Raw genomic sequence first — 20269 nt, 5'->3', positions numbered from 1 at the left:
AGAGAGCTTCAATGGAGTTTTACAGAGACCGCTATTCAAGCTTGTAGAGGAGCATCCTAGAGACTAGGATTTGCACCTAGACAGAGCATTGTGGGCCTAGAGTGTTTCAGAGTAACATGCAACAGGGTTTACATCCGTTCATCTAGTCTATGGGGAAGACTGTGTGCTGCCTATCAATATTATGTTGCCCTCTCTTGACTTTATGCTATAACACAATATAGTACAAGAAGAGCGAATTTGGGGTAGAAGAAATCGATTATCTGGGATATGTCATCAGTTCAGATGGGATTAGCGTAGACCTTGAAAAGATGAGGGAAATTCTCGAATGGGCCTTGAAGCTCCTCTCACCAATTTGCTCAAGGGCGTGAAGATGCGTCGTCAAAAAGTGTCCGTCAATGGGCAAAGCACTCCAGGCATTTCATGCAATGAAAAAAGTGGCCTCAAAATCTCTGGTTCTCAAATTGGCTTAATGGGATCACCCTTTTGAGGTAATCACCGATGCCAGCAATTTAGCCATAGGAGCTGTCCTCCAGCAGGAAGGGCGCCCAGTGGCTTATTATAACCGGAAATTAAATGATGCAGAAAATAATTATTTTGTGTATGACAAGGAGTTATTGGTTGTTTGGAGGTATGATTGAATACATTCTTGGCTCAAAAACCCCGTTGCTGATGCTCTTAGTTGAAAAGGCACAATTCAAAATTTGCAGGAGTCCATTGTGCTTGAAATACAGGGCAAAGATCTTGAGAGTATGAAGGCACAATTCAAAATTTGCAGGAGTCCACTGTGCTTGAAATACAGGGCAAAGATATTGACAGTATGAAGGCACAATACGAGGATTCTTTGTAGAAGTCCACTGTGCTTGAAATATAGGGCAAAGATCTTGACAGTATGAAGGCACAATTCAAAATTTGCAAGAGTCCACTGTGCTTGAAATACAGGGCAAAGATCTTGACAGTATGAAGGCACAATACGAGGATTCTTTGGAACTTGGGACTCAATTTAGATGGGCCCTGCATTTAGAACCGAGTCACTACACCATTTATGATGACTGGTTATTTTACAAGAACTGGCTGTGCATTCTCAGAGAAAGGCGACATGCACTTCTCCATGATGCTCATGATTCTCTCGTTGGAGGGCATTGTGGTATCAACAATACGTTGGAGAAACTTGAGCGATCATTCTATTGGCCAAAGATGAGACGAGATGTCTATCAATATGTCCAATCATGTCAAATATGCCAAAAAGTGAAGGTACCTCATACGAAACAGGTAGGGTTACTCCAACCTTTGCTAGTTCCAGAGGGTCCTTTCCAGGATATTAGTATGGACTTTGTTGGATCTCTTTCCGCTGTATTTGGATCTCAAAACACAGTGCATGACCATTGTGGACCGGTTCAATAAATTCTGCATGTTGATCCCATGCAAGGAAACAACCACAGACTTCCACAGTTGAAGACATCGCTTGCCTGTTCATCCGCCATTGGTACCCCATCAGAGGTTTGCCGAGGACAATAACATCAAACAGGGATCCCAAGTTTACTTTAAATTTTTGGAGCGCATTGTTCGATAACTTTGGGACCAAGTTGCATGTGTCCAGTGCATTCCATCCACAAACAGACGGTTGGGCAGAAATATGCAATCAGTTGGCTTTTGATGTTCTCAAATCGTATTGCCATGACATGCAGTCAAAGTGGGAGCATTATCTTCCTTTGGTTCAAGCCATCCTCAACGAATCTGGCATTGGTCGAACTCCATACGAGGCAGCATTTGGTAGCCGTTTCTCGTCACTTCTGACAAGAATGGTATCACCTTCCTTGGAGGCCAACAAGACCACCGAAACATTTTCAGAGATAATTGAGTCTGTCAAAGAGCGCATACACCAGGCAAGCCAACAAATCAAGAAGAGATGTCAACTTTAAAGGGGACTGGGTATATTTGTGGATTATGAAGCAAAGATTGAAACAAGTGGGCAAACATTGTCCAAAATTGTCCTTTCACAACTTCGGACCCTTTCCTATCATTAAGAAGATCAATGATGTCTCTATTAAGCTTAAGCTTTTTGATAGTTGGACTATGCATAATGTTCTCCATGTTTCTTGGTTGAAGCCCTATATTGGTCCAACTTTGCAGGATATTACAGATGAGCAACGACCGGATGTGGTAGACAAAGCTGAAGTAATTGAGCTTGAACAGATTCTCCTCCACAGGTGGAAGCATGGATCCAGTCGAAGACGACGACAATTTTACATGAAGTTTCGAGACCGAGGTACCCATGAAGTAGTATGGCTCGACGAAGAGTTCTTCCCCGAGTACCCCCAGCTCCTGGCGGACTACTTGGAAGCGATGAACGTGCCGCCAAGCTAAGCAGGAGGGAATGTTACATGCACCCTGCACTGGAGTGCTATGTGACAAACTAGCTCTACATCAGTGCACCATTCATCAGCAGGAATTACCTTTTTTTAGGAATATTTTGTCGTATGCCCTGGCCCCATTGTGAGCCCTCAGTCCAGGGACAGTCAGGCACGAGCTACGTAGGTTAGTCTCTCAGCCTTAGAGGTCAGTCAAGTGTCAGTCCTCTTAACCCACTTGGAGAATCTATCATATAGTGCATGTAGAAGTCCAGCCATAGTTGTAGAGTTGCATTAGGGCATTTAGTTGCATAGTATACAGGCCTATGGGCCAGCCAAAGGCCAGTCCATGGCCACAAGGGCTCAGCCGACAACAGTAGCACACCTGGCCATGACAAGGATTCAGCAGACAGCTTCTGAAGCTTCATTTGTTTAGCGCTGCATTTAATGCTAAATTTTGTCCAATTGCTACTGGCTGACAGCATCTGCTGGCTGACCAGCAGCCTTGGAGCATATAAATGAAGCGCTTCAGTCCCTCATTAAAACATTCAGGTATTCAGCATAAAATCAGCAGCCAGGACCAGTTCTAAGCATTGCTAGGTTTCCTTGAAGGGCTAACTTCAGCATTCAGTCAGCATATGTGCATCCCTGAGTTTTGGGGTTGCATAGTGGTCATTGAAGTGCCATTCAAAGGAGCTTGGACCGCATCTGGATCAGCCTGCGTTGGGTCTACATTGTCCTTGCGTTGGCAGTGTGAAGTCATCCTTCATTCTCATTGTAAGTTCTCCAAAGATTAATATAAGCAAATACTCTTGCTTGCAGGGGGGGCCCTTCAGTGGGTAAGTTGGGACCCAGTACTGTGTCGACTCTTATCTGCTTTCTCTCTCTCCTACTCTCTCTCTCTCTAAGTGGAATTGCACACTCATGGGTATAAAGAAGGCTTTTTTGCGTGTTACGACGATCAACCACTTGCATGCTACACCCAGAGAACGAGATGCCACGGGCAAAAGAAACTTAAATGTTGCCTGGCTAAAAGAAAACGTTGCCCACCCAACTCAATTTGGAAATCTTAAAAAAAAAAATTTAAATGTTGCCTGGCCAACGTGCTGATTTTGGAAAGGTGTGTGATCTAATTTTGGGAACGTTTTTTTTCGTTTTGAGGTTTTTTGGGGATTTGTTTCGAAAGGTTTCATTGCTCGGCTAAGAAACCGCGAGGTTTCAAAAAATCAATAATTTCATAAAGTATAAATACTTTAAAAACTTATAGTAGCCATCTAAAAACATAGTGTAATGATGAAAGTCTTCTCACACATCTCGGGGAACTATCCTTATTTTGTTGAGACATTATGGCAATTTTGCTTGACTAGATGCCACAAGTGGTTCAATCAAGGACTCTTAAGTAGAAATTGGGAAAGATTTAAGACATTGAAGAATGGTGTATGAAGAAAAAGGGGAAAGAAGAGAGGAGAAGAAGAGAAAAGGAGAAGAAGAGGAAGGGAAAAGAAGAGGAGAGAAGAAGAGAAAGAAAGAAGAAGAGAACGAAGGAAGGAGGAGTAGAGGTGAAAGCTGTAGGAGAAGATGGAAAAGGGAAGGAGGGAGGCACGAGAAGAAGAGGGAAGGAAGATGATGAGGAGGATATGGAAGAAAAACAAAAATAAAAAAATGCCAAAAAAATTGGGAGGGGAAAAGAAACGAAACCTAAAATTTGGGTGAAATTGTCGAACTGGAGAGGTTTTAAGGTTTTTAAAAACCGTTTTGAAGTTTCAAGGTTTCGAAAGCTAGAAACATGTTTTTTTGTTACTATGATTAGAATATAAGCATAGCACAATGACAAGAATACTATAAATGTTAGTTGCATTACTCCCAAGAAGCTGTTACATGCCCTTCAATGTACTTTACATACCCAATAGTGGTCATAGTGAGTAGGACGATGACACACCGGATGGAATAACAAGTAATTACAGGACTCAATGAATAGGACTAGAAAGGATGCCCCAAGAATGAGCCCAAGAACCCATGGAGTTGATGTCTGCCGCTATCCATGGGCAGGCAATAGAGCTCTAGCCTCTCACACCATTTGCATGATCTGCGTATCAGTGATGTGCTTGCCCACCTCTGGCCCTTGATACGGATGGAATTTGGTGGCTCGGGCCATAGAGATCAGGAAGGGGAGATGGTGTCCTCTAGCTTGGAGGTGCTTCTTTTTGTTTTTCTTCATGTTTCAGTGGCAGTACCCCTTCCCTCCTCCTACAGATACCTACATTGCGATAGGTGGAGTATAGAGTATGCATATTCTAGGGCTCAGACTGAGTGGCTTCACATGGAGGTAGGATTCGTGCCCATCTGGTATGGCTTCACCCTAGGACCGACAGTGGCTGCTCTCCATCAAAACCCACGCCCAAGACTCTGAGTGGAGGTCAGTTCCGACAGTTCCGCCTCCCATAGACTTTAGCTATATGGTTTGTCTCATGGAACATTCAAGGTTTGGGGGTTCCACAATGCTTTTAGAGGCTTGGTGTCCTTAGAGAGGAGCTTTAGAGAGTAGGAGTTGGTGGACCCATTGACATTCTCTTCATTCAAGAGCACCATCTTTCAGAGGGGCATATCTACCTGTTGCGGGAGTATCCTGTAGGGCAAGAGTCACACCTTCTGGTCCCATTCTTTTGGCCCCTTCGGGGCACAAGGTGCAGTATGCATTTCCGTCAGTGAGGAGCTATTGCCGGTAGTGGTTGACTCAGGCACCACAGTCACTGGACGAGCTCAATGGGTGATCATCAGGATTGGAGAGGACTACATGGGCTTTCTAAGCGTATAGGTGCCGAATGTTGTAGCAGGTAGAGCAGCCTTCTGGAGTACAGTTCGTCACTCCCTTCCACAAGCAGATTTCTGGTGTATGGTTAGGGATTTTAACATGCTAGATTCGGCAGAGGACATACTCGGAGGTGGCATGTCTACAGTTTCTGGCACAGAGTCTGAGCTTCTTGAGATCCGAAAGGGGGAGTACCAGCCCTAACCTATCTAGATTAGATCAATTCTATGTAGATGAGTGGGCTCGTGGCCGTGGTGGCATGATTGGTATTTTGGTAGGAACTACTTTTTCCGATCATGCACTGGTTATTCTGGCATAGAGTCTGAGCTTCTTGAGATCCGATAGGAGGAGTACTGGCCTTGACCTATCTAGATTAGATCAGTTGTATGTAGATGAGTGGGCTTATGGTCGTGGTGGCATGATTGGTATTTTGGTAGGAACTACTTTTTCTGATCATGCACTGGTTATTCTTTGCTTGGAGGACCCCTGGAGGCAGGACACATTTGAGCACCCGGATCCCTAATAGCCTCATCCAAGACCTTGAGATTTTCAGCAGGATAGAGGAGATTTGGGGGAGGCTAGATTTTCACTTGGGATCAGCCAGGTGCCTTGGAGAGAGGTTAGTAGTTTATTACAGGAGGCAGTGTAGAGAAGATTGGTTGGCTTCTGAGAGCAGGAGAGGAGCATTTGTTGGGGCCTTGCTTCCTTACAGCGGCTTCAGGAGAGTGCACCAGATAGCCCATGGATTGAGGGCAGTTGGCTGTCGCCCGTATAGAGCTCACATCCATAGAGGAGCGGAGGGTGGAGTACGGATACCATGCCAGAGCCTCCTTTCGGAGGCAGGCAAGAGACAGGGTCATGGGGGGTTTCTTTGAGATTGCAGGCCCACATAGGTGCGAGATGGTATCCGCATGTTGTGAGGCGAGGATGGATCCATTGTTACAGGCGACGCCCCCCATGTGAGAGCCATTGCCACAGATTTCTTCAGCTCTCTTCTCACGGGTGTCCCCATATCATCACAGATGTTGGATGCACGTGAGAGGGTTTGGTGACATACGAGAGAGGTGGTTCCTCCCGCTCTCCGGACCGTCCTATTGAGCCCCTTCACTGCAGAGGAGCTGGCATAGGCTATGATGGCACTACCTAGGGGCAAATGCTCGGGAAAGGACGGGCTTTCAGTCTCCTTTTTTCTCCGACACTAGGATCTCTTGGATGGCGGTCTCAGAGCTGCCTTCAATGAAAATGATTACGGGGGCCATGCTAGAGAGGTTTTCAGAGGGATTGATCCATTTGATTCCCAAGGAGGGTGGTGACAGATTGGAGATTCGGTAGTGGAGGCCCATCACCCTCCTAGGGACTGCCTACGAAATTGTGGCCAAAGCCATCAGCCAATGACTGTAGCCCTTCCTCCCCGACTTGATACATGGTACACAAACAAGTTTCGTTCAGGATTGGAGCATTCTGGATGACATCTTCACTTTATCGGAGGTGAGCGCTCCGGCCAGGATGCATCAGTAGGATCTTATTGTTCTCCTTATTGATTTTGAGAAAGCCTTTGACAGAGTAGATTGGGGCTTTCTAAGAGGGATGATGGGCAGGATGGGATTTCCGGAGGAGTGTGTATGAGGTGTTTTTGGACTCTACTCAGCTTCACACAGCCAGGTTCTCATCCAGGGAGCCAGAGGTGACAAATTTCCGCTTTCTCTTTCGGTCCGGCAGGGCTGCTGACTAGCACCTGTGACCTTATCTCTTTCTGTTTGTAGCCGAGGCCATGAATAGTTTTCTCTTTGCCTAGGAGATTGCTTCTTCCCATCCACGCATAGGAGCAGCTGCTTGATTCCGAGTTCACCGATGATACAGCAGCATATTTGTCTGGGGACAGGGGGAACCTCTAGAGATTCGCCGAGGCGATAGAGATCTTTTGTCGAGCATCCGGAGCGTAGATCAAGTGGCACAAGTTGTGTGGATTTTGGGTTGGCTAATCCTTCGCCCCGGCTTGGCGTCTAGTTGAGGCTTTTCAATGGGTCTGGAGGGGCACTCCAATTCGTTAACTTGGATGCAAGGTTGGCATCGATATCTCCCCTGAGTAAATGCTAGCCCCTCTTCTTTTGAGAATTAGGAAGAAGCTGTTAAACTGGAGTTCAGCCAGGCTTTCTTTAGCTGGCCGAGTTGTGGTGGCGAACCAGGTTCTTCTCACCACCATGTGGTACATCACCTCTTGGTGGGCCTTCTCCCGGGCTTGTATTGGTTGGGTTCAGTGGTTGATCTGCAACTTTCTGTGGGCTGGCAGCGATAGGAGACTTGCTCGGGCCAAGGTGGCTTGGAGAGTGATCGGACAGCCCCGACACAAAGGGGGCCTAGGCATCATCTACCCCTCCACATCCAGAGCCGTGCCCTTTTGGGCAAGTTGATTGTTCGATGGAAGGACTTCCTCTTGGCTAGGATCTCCGCCTACAACCCGATTCTGGGAGGCCCTTGGCCTCAAAGCACGAGAAGGATTTTCATAGAGATGCTAGCTCGTGGCTTTAGCCCAGCATTTGAGGACAGATTGCAGCCAATGTCTCGTGTGCTTGGGATCATCTTATGCTGGCCCATCAGTAGTCAGATCCAATCGCCCTTGAGGAGCGTCTCCGATAGCCTCTGATCCGGAACCCATCCGGGGGCAGGTTCAGGGTGGTTCAGATCACATGCAGAAGTTTTGGGAGGCCTTCTTGAGGATCTCGTGTCACGGGCCCTTTCTCACTGACAGTGGTGGTGAGCCCACTTGGCACTATAGATCTCCTGTGTGGTTGTTTCCCCCTCCCCCCATTGTATGAGATAGCCTTCTCCTCCTAGAGCGGCCAGCCGGAGGAACATCTTTTTATGCTTCTTGACGCTCGCTCCCCATGTGGAGCCGAGTTTGTACTTAGCCATTTTGGCCGTTTTTCTTGGTAGCTAATAAAAGGATCTTTTCCTGGGAAGAAAGAAAAAAAGAAAAAAAAAGAACAGTAGCCCTTGTTACCCCCGTCCTGAGAGATCCCCCCCCCCCCCCCCCCCCCCCCCCCCCCCCGGCGGGCGCTCGCGCTTGGCGACATCCGCTGCCATTGCCATCTAGGAGGTGCCTGCATTTGTGCTAGCAAGGAGGCCAGTGTTGCCAACAGGTTTCCCATGCTTCTCAGCCAGCAGCCCCCCCCCCCCCCCCCCCCCCCCCAACTGTGACTAGAAAAAGAGAGGAAAAACACAAACACAAATGCACACACGAGAATGGGCGTGGTGGGAGGGGCAGCACCTTCGTGGCCTTTATGGGCCTCCTTTCCACATGGCAACTCAAGATGTGGGATAACTTCAGTGCTGCCTGTGCCCTCTTCCCCCCCACCCCCCCACAAACAGGGCGAGATTTGCACCTCCAACCCATGCATGACGAGTTTGTTGAAAAATGTTATTAATGCAATTTGAGTTCTACTATTTGTCATGTAATTGTCCTTGGGTCCATAGCAAGCCTAATTGTTGTAGTAAAGGATGATGTGAAAAGTTTTCATTATAAAATTTTGAAAGGTCTTGGCTTAGGAGTCAAGGTGCACACAATAACACTCCAACATAGACGAGACAACGGGAACACATGCATGAGCACGCATAGGCATTGCACACACATACATATGACACATCAATGTAGTTCTCATTTTGGTTGTGAAGCTCTCTCTCTCTCTCTCACACACACACACACACACACACACGAACGCATGCACATGTTTCACTTTCAAATTTATGTAGTTTTCAGTGCTATGTAACTCATTGCAAAGTGTGACTTGCAGGAGATCTCTTGGAAGTTCCTTAAACGGTTCCTGCTCGTAATGTTGATTCTCCTAGGAGTAGTAGGATTTTACTTTGGAATACGAGGGCTGCAAGCCCTTTCAGATTGGATGAATGAGCTTGATGCTAAACGCCCACGAAAACGGCCAAGTGGGAGCATCATCATGTAAGAATCTCAATATTTTATATAGTTTTTGGCTTGGAGGGTCATCTAATTTGGTCTATAGTATGAAGGATTTCATGCAAAAGAGTCAGCACAATTCTCAAGCATTTGAGATTCCTGCTTGATGAGCTTCTTGTTCATCTACATTTTGTGTTTATATCAAAGCATTGTTTGTATGATCCACTAACTTGAGTAGAGTTCTTATTCTTGTTTGACACACAAAGATTTGATATTGATGAGCTCTTTCTCAAGAGGCGGATATTTCCTCACTTATATGAGCTTCTCATTCATCATGTTTTGTATGATCTCTTTATGAGCGTTTTATTCAACTGTGCATTGCTTTGTATGATCCGGTAACATGTCAATATGGCCTGTTGATACTTACCATATTTGCCATAACTATTTTTCTCAATCCATGCATCATCTTACAAGTTAATTTTACACTATCAAGGCACACCATCCATTTGGTAGAATGGCTTTGTTAACATGTGAACTAGTCTTTGAGACATTGTTTCTTTGTTTACTAATATCAAACAAGTTTTCATTATATGAGATGTTATAAGAGTTAAACAAGTAAGCAAATGTTTAGAAGTTACCTTTTCTCACGTATAAAACTCACTCAATACTATGTTTACTAATATCAAGGTTATTTACATCCTTGGAAATTCATGCCTTAATAACTAGTACTACTTATTAGTACTATTATTACACATTAATACCTAAGATACACAATATTGTAGATTAGAAATATTCAAAATTTAGTACTATTCAACATCACATCATTGTAGACACATCATTATAGAATAGTACTATTCAAAATAAGTGCTTTTCAACATCACTATTGTTGTACTATTCACCAAGTATACTAGGAGCATACTATTGTACTTTATTGTATACTAAGTTAGTATAGAATTGTACATTGATCATATAATAATGTTATAATGTATTACTATACTTGGAGGCATAGTAGCAATTAGTATTATTCAACATCGATTACATAGCACTATAGAATAATACTAATCAATATTACACAGTACTACATAAAATACTATAGAATAGTACCAGTTAAAATAATTTAGTATTATTATCTATTGCTATAATATTGTTGCACTATTCATATGCTAGTACTATACTATTATGTAGGTTTTACTCAATAGTCTACTAAATTAGTATACTACTCTAATAGTATAAGATTGTTTTATTATTATAATTAGAGCAATAGTAGTAATAATTTAGTACTACACTACACTAATAGTATGTATGGAAGTACAAAAGGTTACAAAAGGGAAGCACAGTCCTCTAACTTACAACCTCAAGCTTTCATAGTTTGGCATTTACACAATTTAAAGCATCCTGATCACCCTATTTGGGATGGTACAAGACCCAAATATCCTCCTCAGGTAGAGGAAAATCTCAGGAAAATCTTAGGTATTAATGTGCAATAATAGTACTAATATGGTACAAGACCCAAATATTATCCTCAGGTAGAGGAAAATCTTAGGAAGATCTTGGGAAGCATGTTAGAAGAACAACAAAAGATGCTTGCACAAAACATATCAAAAGCATGCATCGAAATTGAAGATCATGCTTCTAAGCGAAGCTCTTATGGATGAATAGAAGGCCATAGAATACTCCTCTGATGATGAGGAGGGAAAATTTTTGAGTAGAGTTAGAAGGCCTAGAAATACCACATACCACTCCAAAGTTTCTAACCATAGGCTCTCACTTCCAAGTTTCTAACACGAAAAAGTACTTACTAGTGGGCCCATAAATACCATAGACGTCCACTCCCAAGTTTCTAACCACTCCTAGGGTCTTAAGCCTTGTGTTGTGAACACAAGGCTTAAGACCACTCCCAAGTTACCACGCCTAGGGTCTTAAGCCTTGTGTTGTAAAATACACTCCCTCCTAGGGTCTTCACCTTTGTGTTTTCAACCAGCTTGATGTGGTAGGGAGAGTGGTAGGGAGAGTTGGTAGAAGACAACTAAATATTAGCATCCTTTCATAGTCTTTTCACTCATGATATTTATTGATACCCTTCCATCAATGTACACATTAGAAATCAATTTTCCATGATGACATCGACCACTAGTACATCATCTCTTACATCTATGTCTACATTAGGCATCCCATCAACCTTTTTCTTCTTCTTCTTTGCCTTGTGCTAGCTAATCTACACCACTCATTCCTAAACTTTGAGAAAAGTGCAAGGAGTTAAACAAATGTGATCTGAGATGTTTTCTTTAAGATTCATTAGGATATCATAACTAAGAGATCCTTGCCCAAGGTGAAAATCATATTTCCCAATCTTCCTTCTAGATGGCTTCTTCTTCTTTGTTAGCATTAGGAAAAATTTACACAAAAAGGGTGTCTAAGAGCTTTCTTTCTCTTTCACATAGATAAGAGAGAGGAAAAAGATAATACTAAAATATTAACTCTCTCTCTCTCTCTCTCTCTCTCTCTCTCTCTCTCTCTCTCTCTCTCTTGTAGACTCTCTAGGACCACATTTTAATAATGCTATAATAGATTCATCGTAATAGGGGGGTTTGCAAGATGAGGCTATCTAGTTTTGTTTAGCGGGCGATCTTATGTTTAGCCTGAAAACAAGTAGGTTTTCAAAACGAATGGCCAATCTCTCCTAGTTAGCTAAGGAAATTTATATTACGGTCTTCTAATGAAGCATCACATGCAAAGTTGAGCATCTAAAAGTATAATAAGATATTGCAAATCCTCTTTTATTGGATACAAAATTGCAAACTATAATCCGATCGAATATTCAACTACTGTAAACTATAATCTGATCAAATATTCAATTATTGCAAACTATAATGTGATTGAATATCTAATAATTACAAACCCTCTTTTATTTGGATACAAAATTTATGTGCAAGTCTTATCTTAGGTTTGGAGACAGGTAGACGAAATGAGAGTAAATCGTCTATAACTTTTACGTCATTACTCATATGTTCCTATTTTGCATATCACAAATTTATATAACTTAACTTGATTTATCGTGTATTTTTGATGTATTTTTTTTTCTATTTTCTATATTATTTAAAAGGTATTAGAATTGTATCCACCCACCACAACTACAATTTAAAATGCTTAATTTGTATGGATCTAGTGATTGTTGGATTGAGGAAGATTACTAGAATGTGGATGAAAGGTAAAATTACATCTAGCGATCATTGGATTGAGGAAGATTACTAGAATGTAGATATAATTTATAAAATTTATTTTAACTTTGAGAGGCCCAATATATCACTTGTAATTTAAATCTAGAAAACTAAATATTGAATCTTTTTATATTAAAACTTTGGGGATTATTAAAATTGCTACCATGAATTAATTAAAAAACAAATGGCTTAATTTGCGTACGGGAAGGTCCATTTTCACTTCTCCCAAGTGAAAATCTCTATATCGCGTGTCCAGTCTTCCTTTTTCAAGTCTAAAACCAATCCTAGTTAAGGTTGGAAATTTAAGCTTGGTAATCTACAAAGCCTAGAGATCACAACATGTGTGATCCTTGGGTGGGCACATGTACATATGCCACTTTGTGTCCACATTATCTTGGGGCGGATCCACATAAGCATCATGCCACCTCACCTTGTCTCTATGTCAACATGGTTAATCTAGTTGACTTTCCACCTCATCATCCTAGTCATCATTAATGCCACATCATCTTGCTACCTTTGCATGCCACTTCACACTTGGTGACATGCCATGTGACATCATGGAATGCCATGTTATATACACACTTTCGCATCATCCGTCCACATGTCAACCCACGTAGACATGGAAAGTAGCCACATCACCCATAGAGGTGCCAAATCGTAGGGTGGTGCCATGTGCTAGGGCATGCTTACCATGTGGCACCTCTCCCCTTATTTTTATTATTTCTTTTTAATATTTAAAAAATATTTTTAATACTTAAATTAATTTAATACTTTTTTTTAATTTTGAAGATAACATCATACATGAGAAATACACATAAAAAGGAAAAAAATAAAAATTTAAAGAATAAAATGTCTAATTTTTATGTATTAAAAAAATTTTAAAAAAATAATTTTAAAGGATTATATTTTTAAAATTATAAAAAAAGTAATTTTTTTTAAAAGTCCATGTTATTGCATTTCAAAAAGTCCATCTTTGAATTTAATATTTTATGAAAATATTTTTTTTGTAAGAAAAACCTTGGAATTTTATTTAAAAAAACATCTTATGAAAGATAATGTACTTGTATTATCAATGAAAAGAAATTTTTAAAAAAATATTTAGATATGATAAATATATAAATGTATAAATATTTATTTTATTAATAGATTTCTATTTATCTATATGTTTATCTTGATTATCCAATCAATTATGTATTATTTAAATAGGAAATCTAATGAAACGTTGAGTGGATAAGCTGATTTTCGTATATAAGCACACATCTCTTGTACTATCGTGTACAAGCACACATCTCTTGTACTATCGTGTCATTGAGCCCTCATAAAAGTTTCTCTCTTAGCTTTCTTGAGAATGGGTTGTAAAAGTCGTAGGAGTAAAAAATGTGATAGGACTAGACTTTCCTCCATTCACCAAGCTCAAGAGGAGGAAAGGAAAAGGATAGCTCCAGAGAGAAAAAGAGAGTAGAGAGCAGGTTAACAAATAGCACACACTGTTGGGAAAGATCCAAGCCTTGCCCCTCATCTCCCTCTCCCTCCACCCTCTTCTCCACCACTATCCCTTAGTGTAGATAATCCACATGAACTACCCCTTCCTCCTCCCAAACCCCCCTCCCTTCTCTTCCACAAGAACCCACCGCCTTCTTTGGGCGTCCATGGTGTGGCTAGGAAAGAACTATCAAAGTCAGGGGCGCATCATTGTGCCCATGCAATCTTCCAATCCTATTTCAAAGACCTCATGCCTGTATCATAGTCGTGTGTGCTTAATGCTTTGATTGATCATCCCAACATGATAGAGTGTAGGGTGCTTTTTGACATTAGAGGTCGCATGGCAGTGCTACAAAGTGTTTGTTGTTCCTATGCAGTTATCAAGAAGAGGAACTATGCAGATGCGTTGGTTTCTCGATGGGCTATTGTGGTGGCCATAAATAGCTCCTAAATCATTGGTAAGGTGAGTGCCATATCTCATATCCTTTCCATAGTACCACATGCACTTAGAGTTGGCTCTACTAGACAGAAAAGTTTAGATAACAATGAAGGTGCTTTGTGGGTGAGTAGTGTGTAGCTAAGCATACTTGCCTACTAGAGCCTTAATAGAAAGGTTTTGGGAGGATAATTGCTATACCTCACTAGTTTAAACATGATGCAAGGGAGAGGGAGAGTAGGGTCGTGTAGCTAGGCATAATCACCTACAAGACGAAAATACTAGAGCCTTGATAGAAACGTTTTGGGAGGAGAATTGCTGTGCCTCACTTGTTTAAAGAGAATGCGGGGAAGAGGGAGAGCTTGAGTTCCTTACAAGCAAACACACACACACACAAACACACACGAGAGAGAGAGCAAGATACTAGAGAGAGATGGATGGCTAAATTTTCTTCTTCTCTTCTTCTCTTCACTACAACCATTAACATAAAGAGATAAAAGTACATATTATAAGAGAAAGTACTCTTCTACTATAACATATATAGCGGTCGGTCTATAGTGTGAACTCGACTATATGAGTTGGTGCTATAACTATGCCATACTCTAGTAATCCAAATATGGTTGTCACACAGCCTATCATCCTGCTCGTGACATATTAACCAAAATCTCACTAACCATGCCAGTTACATAAGTGTGCGGATGCTATCACCCATGTGGGTCATCAATGTCCGTAACACTAGTTGAGCTTGATATCTCAGTACTCCCCCTTGAGCTCAACTTCACACATTGCACTACAAGTAAGCTTCTAAACCTGTGGAGATTCTCTATACCAAGTGCAGTTACATAAGTGTGCGGATGCTATCACCCATGTGGGCCATCAATGTCCGTAACACTAGTTGAGCTTGATATCTCAGTACTCCCCCTTGAGCTCAACTTCACACATTGCACTACAAGTAAGCTCCTAAACCTGTGGAGCTTCTCTATACCAAGTGCCTTCGTGAAGATGTCAGCCACATGATCCTCTGTGGTGCTGACATTTACAAGATCTACATTACTTGCTAGAATATTCTCCCTGACAAAGTGATAATGCAACCCAATGTGCTTCATTCCTAGCATGGTATACTAGGTTATTGGCCATAATTGTATGGCCAGGTGTATGCTCCTCATGTTATCACAATTGTATGGCCAGTTGTATTCTCCTTTCACGACCTTATGCAGGCTCCCCCAGATCACCAAGAAACAAAGCTACCTCACAAGCTACCATAGCAGTGCCCTTGTACTCTTTGCACAATGAACTATGATTGACCACTCAAAGCACGGAGTTGTAACATGGGTGTAGGAGCACCATCCATGAGCAAGGATAAGGGCAAGATTCCCATGAAATCTTGTTAGCTTCTAATTCTTGATTAGTATGAGTTAATTGTGATTAACAGTTCACATTATCCTATATACCATGGCCCCTTTTTCACACATACTTATTAATGTCCATCCTACTCCTTTGGCCCATAAGCCTATGTCTCTCACTTACACTTGGCCCCTTGGCCTAATACAACTTATGCTTGGCCCTTGGCCCCCTATGTACAATTTTTGTCTACACTCATGTGTTCACTGTGCTTCATTACAAACCATCCCTACCCAAATATGTTTTATCCTCAAAACATGCACAAAGTAAAACCATAGTATGGATGGTTTGCATACGCATCAAAATGAACCACTTCACACTTCTTTGCCAAAGCTATACAAAAGAGCATGATTTGAGCCTTTGAGACCTCCAAAACTTCATGTAATGCTCCCCAACTCATTGGAAATCATGGCTAAGAAGTGTATATGTCAATTGCATCCATTTGAGCCTCTCTTATGCCTCATAATAGTAAATTACATCAAGCCATTTTTTCACTGTTTTGACTCAAAAATCCACCTCGGATGCATCAAAAAGGTGTTTCATCCCTCCAACATAGAGGCAGGTTGCCATGTTGTTTCATCTTGAGGTAAACCTTTCCACTTGACAAGGTATCATGAAAAGTGCGGTTGCGTAACACCTTCTCTATTTCTCCCAACACCTTCTTAGGAATGTACTCCACCATGCCATTTTCACTCATGGGTGGAAGCTCATCCAATACTTGCACCTCTAGCCCAACATATGCCTTCAAATGTGATACGCGAAAGACATCATGTATCCTTGTAGTAGATGGAAGTAGCAATTGATAAGACACTTTTCACCAACCCTTCTCAATACTTTGTATGGCCCATAATAATGGTGTGCAAGCTTTGTGTTGGTACTACCTTCTTTGAGAGATCCATATCGAGTCTTAGGTATCCTCAAGAACACAAAGTCCCCTTCTTTTAATTCAATGGTCTTTGATGTGCATCTTCATAATGCTTTATCTTCTCTTGAGACTTCTTGATGTTCTCTTTGCATGTTTGTAAAAGAGTTTGCATTCTCACTTCCTCTCTTGCATGTGGATTTGCATTCTCTTGCTTGAATGCTACAATCAGTACATGCACCTTGTAGCCATACATAGCCTCAAAAGTGGACATTCCAATACTATTGTGATAGGTGCTATTGTAGGCAAACTCTACCAAATGCAACCAATCGTCCCATGCATGTTGCATTTCACGATGGCAATAATGCCTCAAGTAAGTCTCAAGCCACTTATTGACCCTCTCGGTTTGACCATCGATTTTTGGGTGATAGGCTCTGCTAGGAGTACCATGCTATCAAATAATGTACGCCAAAATGTGCCCATGAACTTCATATCTCGGTCACTCACTATTTGCTGCTGCATACCATGCAACTTGAAAACATTTTCCATGAATTGGTGTGCCACCATAGATGCCAAATGTCTCACTTTTGTTGGTACAAAATGGGTAGCTTTTGTCAATCAGTCAACCACCACATAGATGCTCCATTTACCCTCTGAAATAGGTAAGGGATGAAGCAAACCACCAGGCTTGTGTGTGGGATCCTTGTTGAGTTGACAAGGCATACACTTAGCAACATACTCTTTGACTTCCCTCTATTGACCTTTCCAATGAAATCTCTTCCTTATGACATGATAGGCTTTGAACAAGCCCAAATGTCCCGCGAGCGATGGGAGTTGAATGCATCTCATCCATGACTTTTTTCTTGAAGGATGAGTGGGGTACAAGATACACCCTTTCGTTATGATAGAGGAGACCATTTTGTAACCAAAAATGAGGTAAATCATCACAAACACCATGCTCCAATTTCTACACTATTTGTGAAGTCTCATCATCAAGCATGTATTCCTCTTGAATCTCCTCAATCCAATCGTTATGCACTTCCGTGATAGCTGATAATGAACATGCCCACATTATTCGAGAAAGTGAATTGGCCACCACATTTTTCTTTCCCTTCGTATATGTGATCTCAAAGTCATATTGTTGAAGGGTAGCCAACCACCTTCTTTGCTTAGGTGAAAGATTTGATTGTGATAGGAAGAATTGAAGAACCCTATGTTCACTTCGCACATAAATTTTGCTTCCATAAATTTAGTGATCCCATTTCTTGATTGCATGCAAGATAGCGCGATTATCTCTTGGTCATACACATGTATCCCCATCTCGTTGTCATCAAGTTTGTGGCTTTCATAAAGCAATTACCCCATGGTCTTGATACAACACATGGCACCAATGCCTCTTCCACATGTATCCTCTCTAATGGTGAAAGGCTTGGAGAAATCTGGGCATACCAAGATAGGTGCCAAAGTAAGCATCCTTTCAGCTCATCAAATTTATTTTGTGCCGTTACATCCTAAAAGAATGCCTCCTCCTTCAACTTATCTGTCAAAGTAGCTTCTATATGTACATACTTCTCATCAATGAACCGATGATAGAATGATGAGAGACCTAAGAATCTCCTCACTTGAGTGAGATTGGTGGGAGTAGGCCAATTCTTCACACATTTCGCCTTCGTAGGGTCCACCTTTATGCCATCAATGCTCACAATGTGACCGAGGTATTCCACCTCTTTTGCCACGAATGTACACTTGGTTTCTTTGGAATACAATTCAATGGATTAAATACTTCCTTCACATGAGCCAAGTGCTCCTCTTCACTCTTGCTGTACACCAATATGTCTTCAAAAAACACCAATACAAGCTTGAAGAGGAATGGATGTAGCACTTTGTCATCAATGCTTGAAAAGTGGCAGGTGCATTACATAGCCCAAATGGCATCACCATGAAATGATAGAGACCTCTTTTGGTACAAAATGCCATCTTGTGCTCATCCCCACTTTTCGTTCTCATTTGGTGTGGTAACCGGACTGAAAGTCAATCTTGGTGAAGAACTTAGCACCCTTCAATTCATCTAAGAGATCATAAATTCTTGGGATTGGGTACCTATTCTTGATGGTGATTTTATTTACATCTCGATAATCTATGCACATTCTAAAAGTCCCATCCTTCTTCTTCACCAATAAAATGGGCGATGCAAATGGTGATTGACTCGGTTCCACCCACCCTATATCTTTGAGCTCTTTAACTTGCTTTGCCACTTCGTGTTTCTCCACTTTTGATAATCTATATGGAGGTTTTTTGACCAGCCTTGCATTCGGCTCTAACTCAATGGCATAATCTACCTCCCTTATTTGGTGGCAAGCACTTGGGCATATGGAACATATCTTCATACTTCTTAAGTAGCTTTCCATGCCCACATGTGTAACTTTGCTCTCTTTTTTCATTGCTCTCATCTTCACAAAGCTGCAAAACATACATTAATATAGCCACTCTTTTTCAATTCCCTCTTGAGTTGTGTGCTATTGATGGAGGTTAAATTTGAGGTGCCTAAACCATGCAATGTAATGGTCTCTTTCCCATACATAAACCTAAAAAATCCTTGTTGCAAATTCATAAAGAAGGTTCCAAGAGTTGATAGCCAATCACATCCCAAAACCATATCTATTGGCCCCATATCTAGCACCAACAATTCAGCTTTTTGCAAGTGTACTCCTTTGAGAGCATCAATTCCACATTGCTTTAAATCATTGTGCAATATCCATGTTATCCCTCTTTTACACTTCAACTTTTTTCTTCATTGCTTCGGGTACAACTTGAGATTTCTTAATGATTTGTAGTTCACAAAACTATGTGTCCTACCACTGTCCACCAACACAAATGCATCTCTTCCCTTGACCTTAGCCTTGAATCTCAATGTTTGTGCCCCTTTGCAACAACCAGCATAGGATTCATTGGATATGGAACAAAGAGTAGCATTGTGTTTATATGCATTTGTAGCACCTAAAGTATGAGGTAAGCCATCATCGTAATCATAAAGATTACTAAGAGAACCATCGGGGTCAAAAGGAAACTCCCCTTTGGGTTCTAAAGAATGGTCAGCATCCACAACCTCATATGGCTCATCAAGTGGCTCCATTTCTTTGTCATTAGTCTCATCAATCACTTCCGAATAAACCATATTCATTTTGACATTGCGGGTTTTGAACTCCTTCCAATGCTTCCCACCACATTTGTAGAATAGGTTTTTGTTCCTCATCTGATTTGATGCGGTCTTCCCTCACAAATTTGGTCTTGGTAACCCCATCATTGGTTGGTTTTGCACCCACTTGTGAAGGATTTTGAGAAGTATTCCCACTTTTGAAACCACCTGCATTGTATGGTTTGCCACCACTACCATAGACGGTAGGAAATTTAGGTACATTGGGAATAGTAAAAGGTGGCTTTGTGAAAGCATTTGACCCATAATCTAGCTGATGATTCACCCATGTATTTGCATACTTTTCCTCATCTACCTTGGTCAATATCATTGCATCTTTGAGAGTTTTGGTCTTTGAGCCTTCACATCCATTCCAATTGCATTCTTTAAGCCCTTGATTAACCCTACAACATGAAGCATAAGTTTGAGAAACTTATGTGTGTCCTCCTTCACACTTGAGTACCTTTGTTGTAGATCATCCCATTCACAAATCATTTTATCTTTGTGCATCTTGGAAGTTCATGCTTCTCTCGTAGAGCTGCCTTGAATGCATCCTAGCTTGTGACTTCATAATCTTGTGATTGGAGATGCCTCCATCATGCATGAGCAT

At 41.6% G+C, this 20269-nt stretch overlaps 1 protein-coding gene across 1 annotated transcript in view; it reads left to right on the top strand.

Annotated features, from left to right (window-relative positions):
- Positions 1 to 9458, top strand: part of NFXL2 (NF-X1-type zinc finger protein NFXL2) — a 51014-nt gene extending 41556 nt beyond the window's left edge. Inside the window, exon 13 of the mRNA XM_086801495.1 lies at positions 8949 to 9458. Within this exon, the coding sequence (XP_086657621.1) occupies positions 8949 to 9116 (168 nt within the window). The 3' untranslated portion in view covers positions 9117 to 9458. The remainder of the gene's footprint in view (positions 1 to 8948) is intronic.
- Positions 9459 to 20269: the final 10811 nt, after the last annotated feature.

Source organism: Cibotium barometz, chromosome 8 (assembly GCF_041138505.1).
Source record: "Cibotium barometz isolate CiBa-2024 chromosome 8, ASM4113850v1, whole genome shotgun sequence".
Classification (NCBI taxonomy): domain Eukaryota; kingdom Viridiplantae; phylum Streptophyta; class Polypodiopsida; order Cyatheales; family Cibotiaceae; genus Cibotium; species Cibotium barometz.
This window is presented reverse-complemented; position numbering and strand designations above follow the sequence as displayed.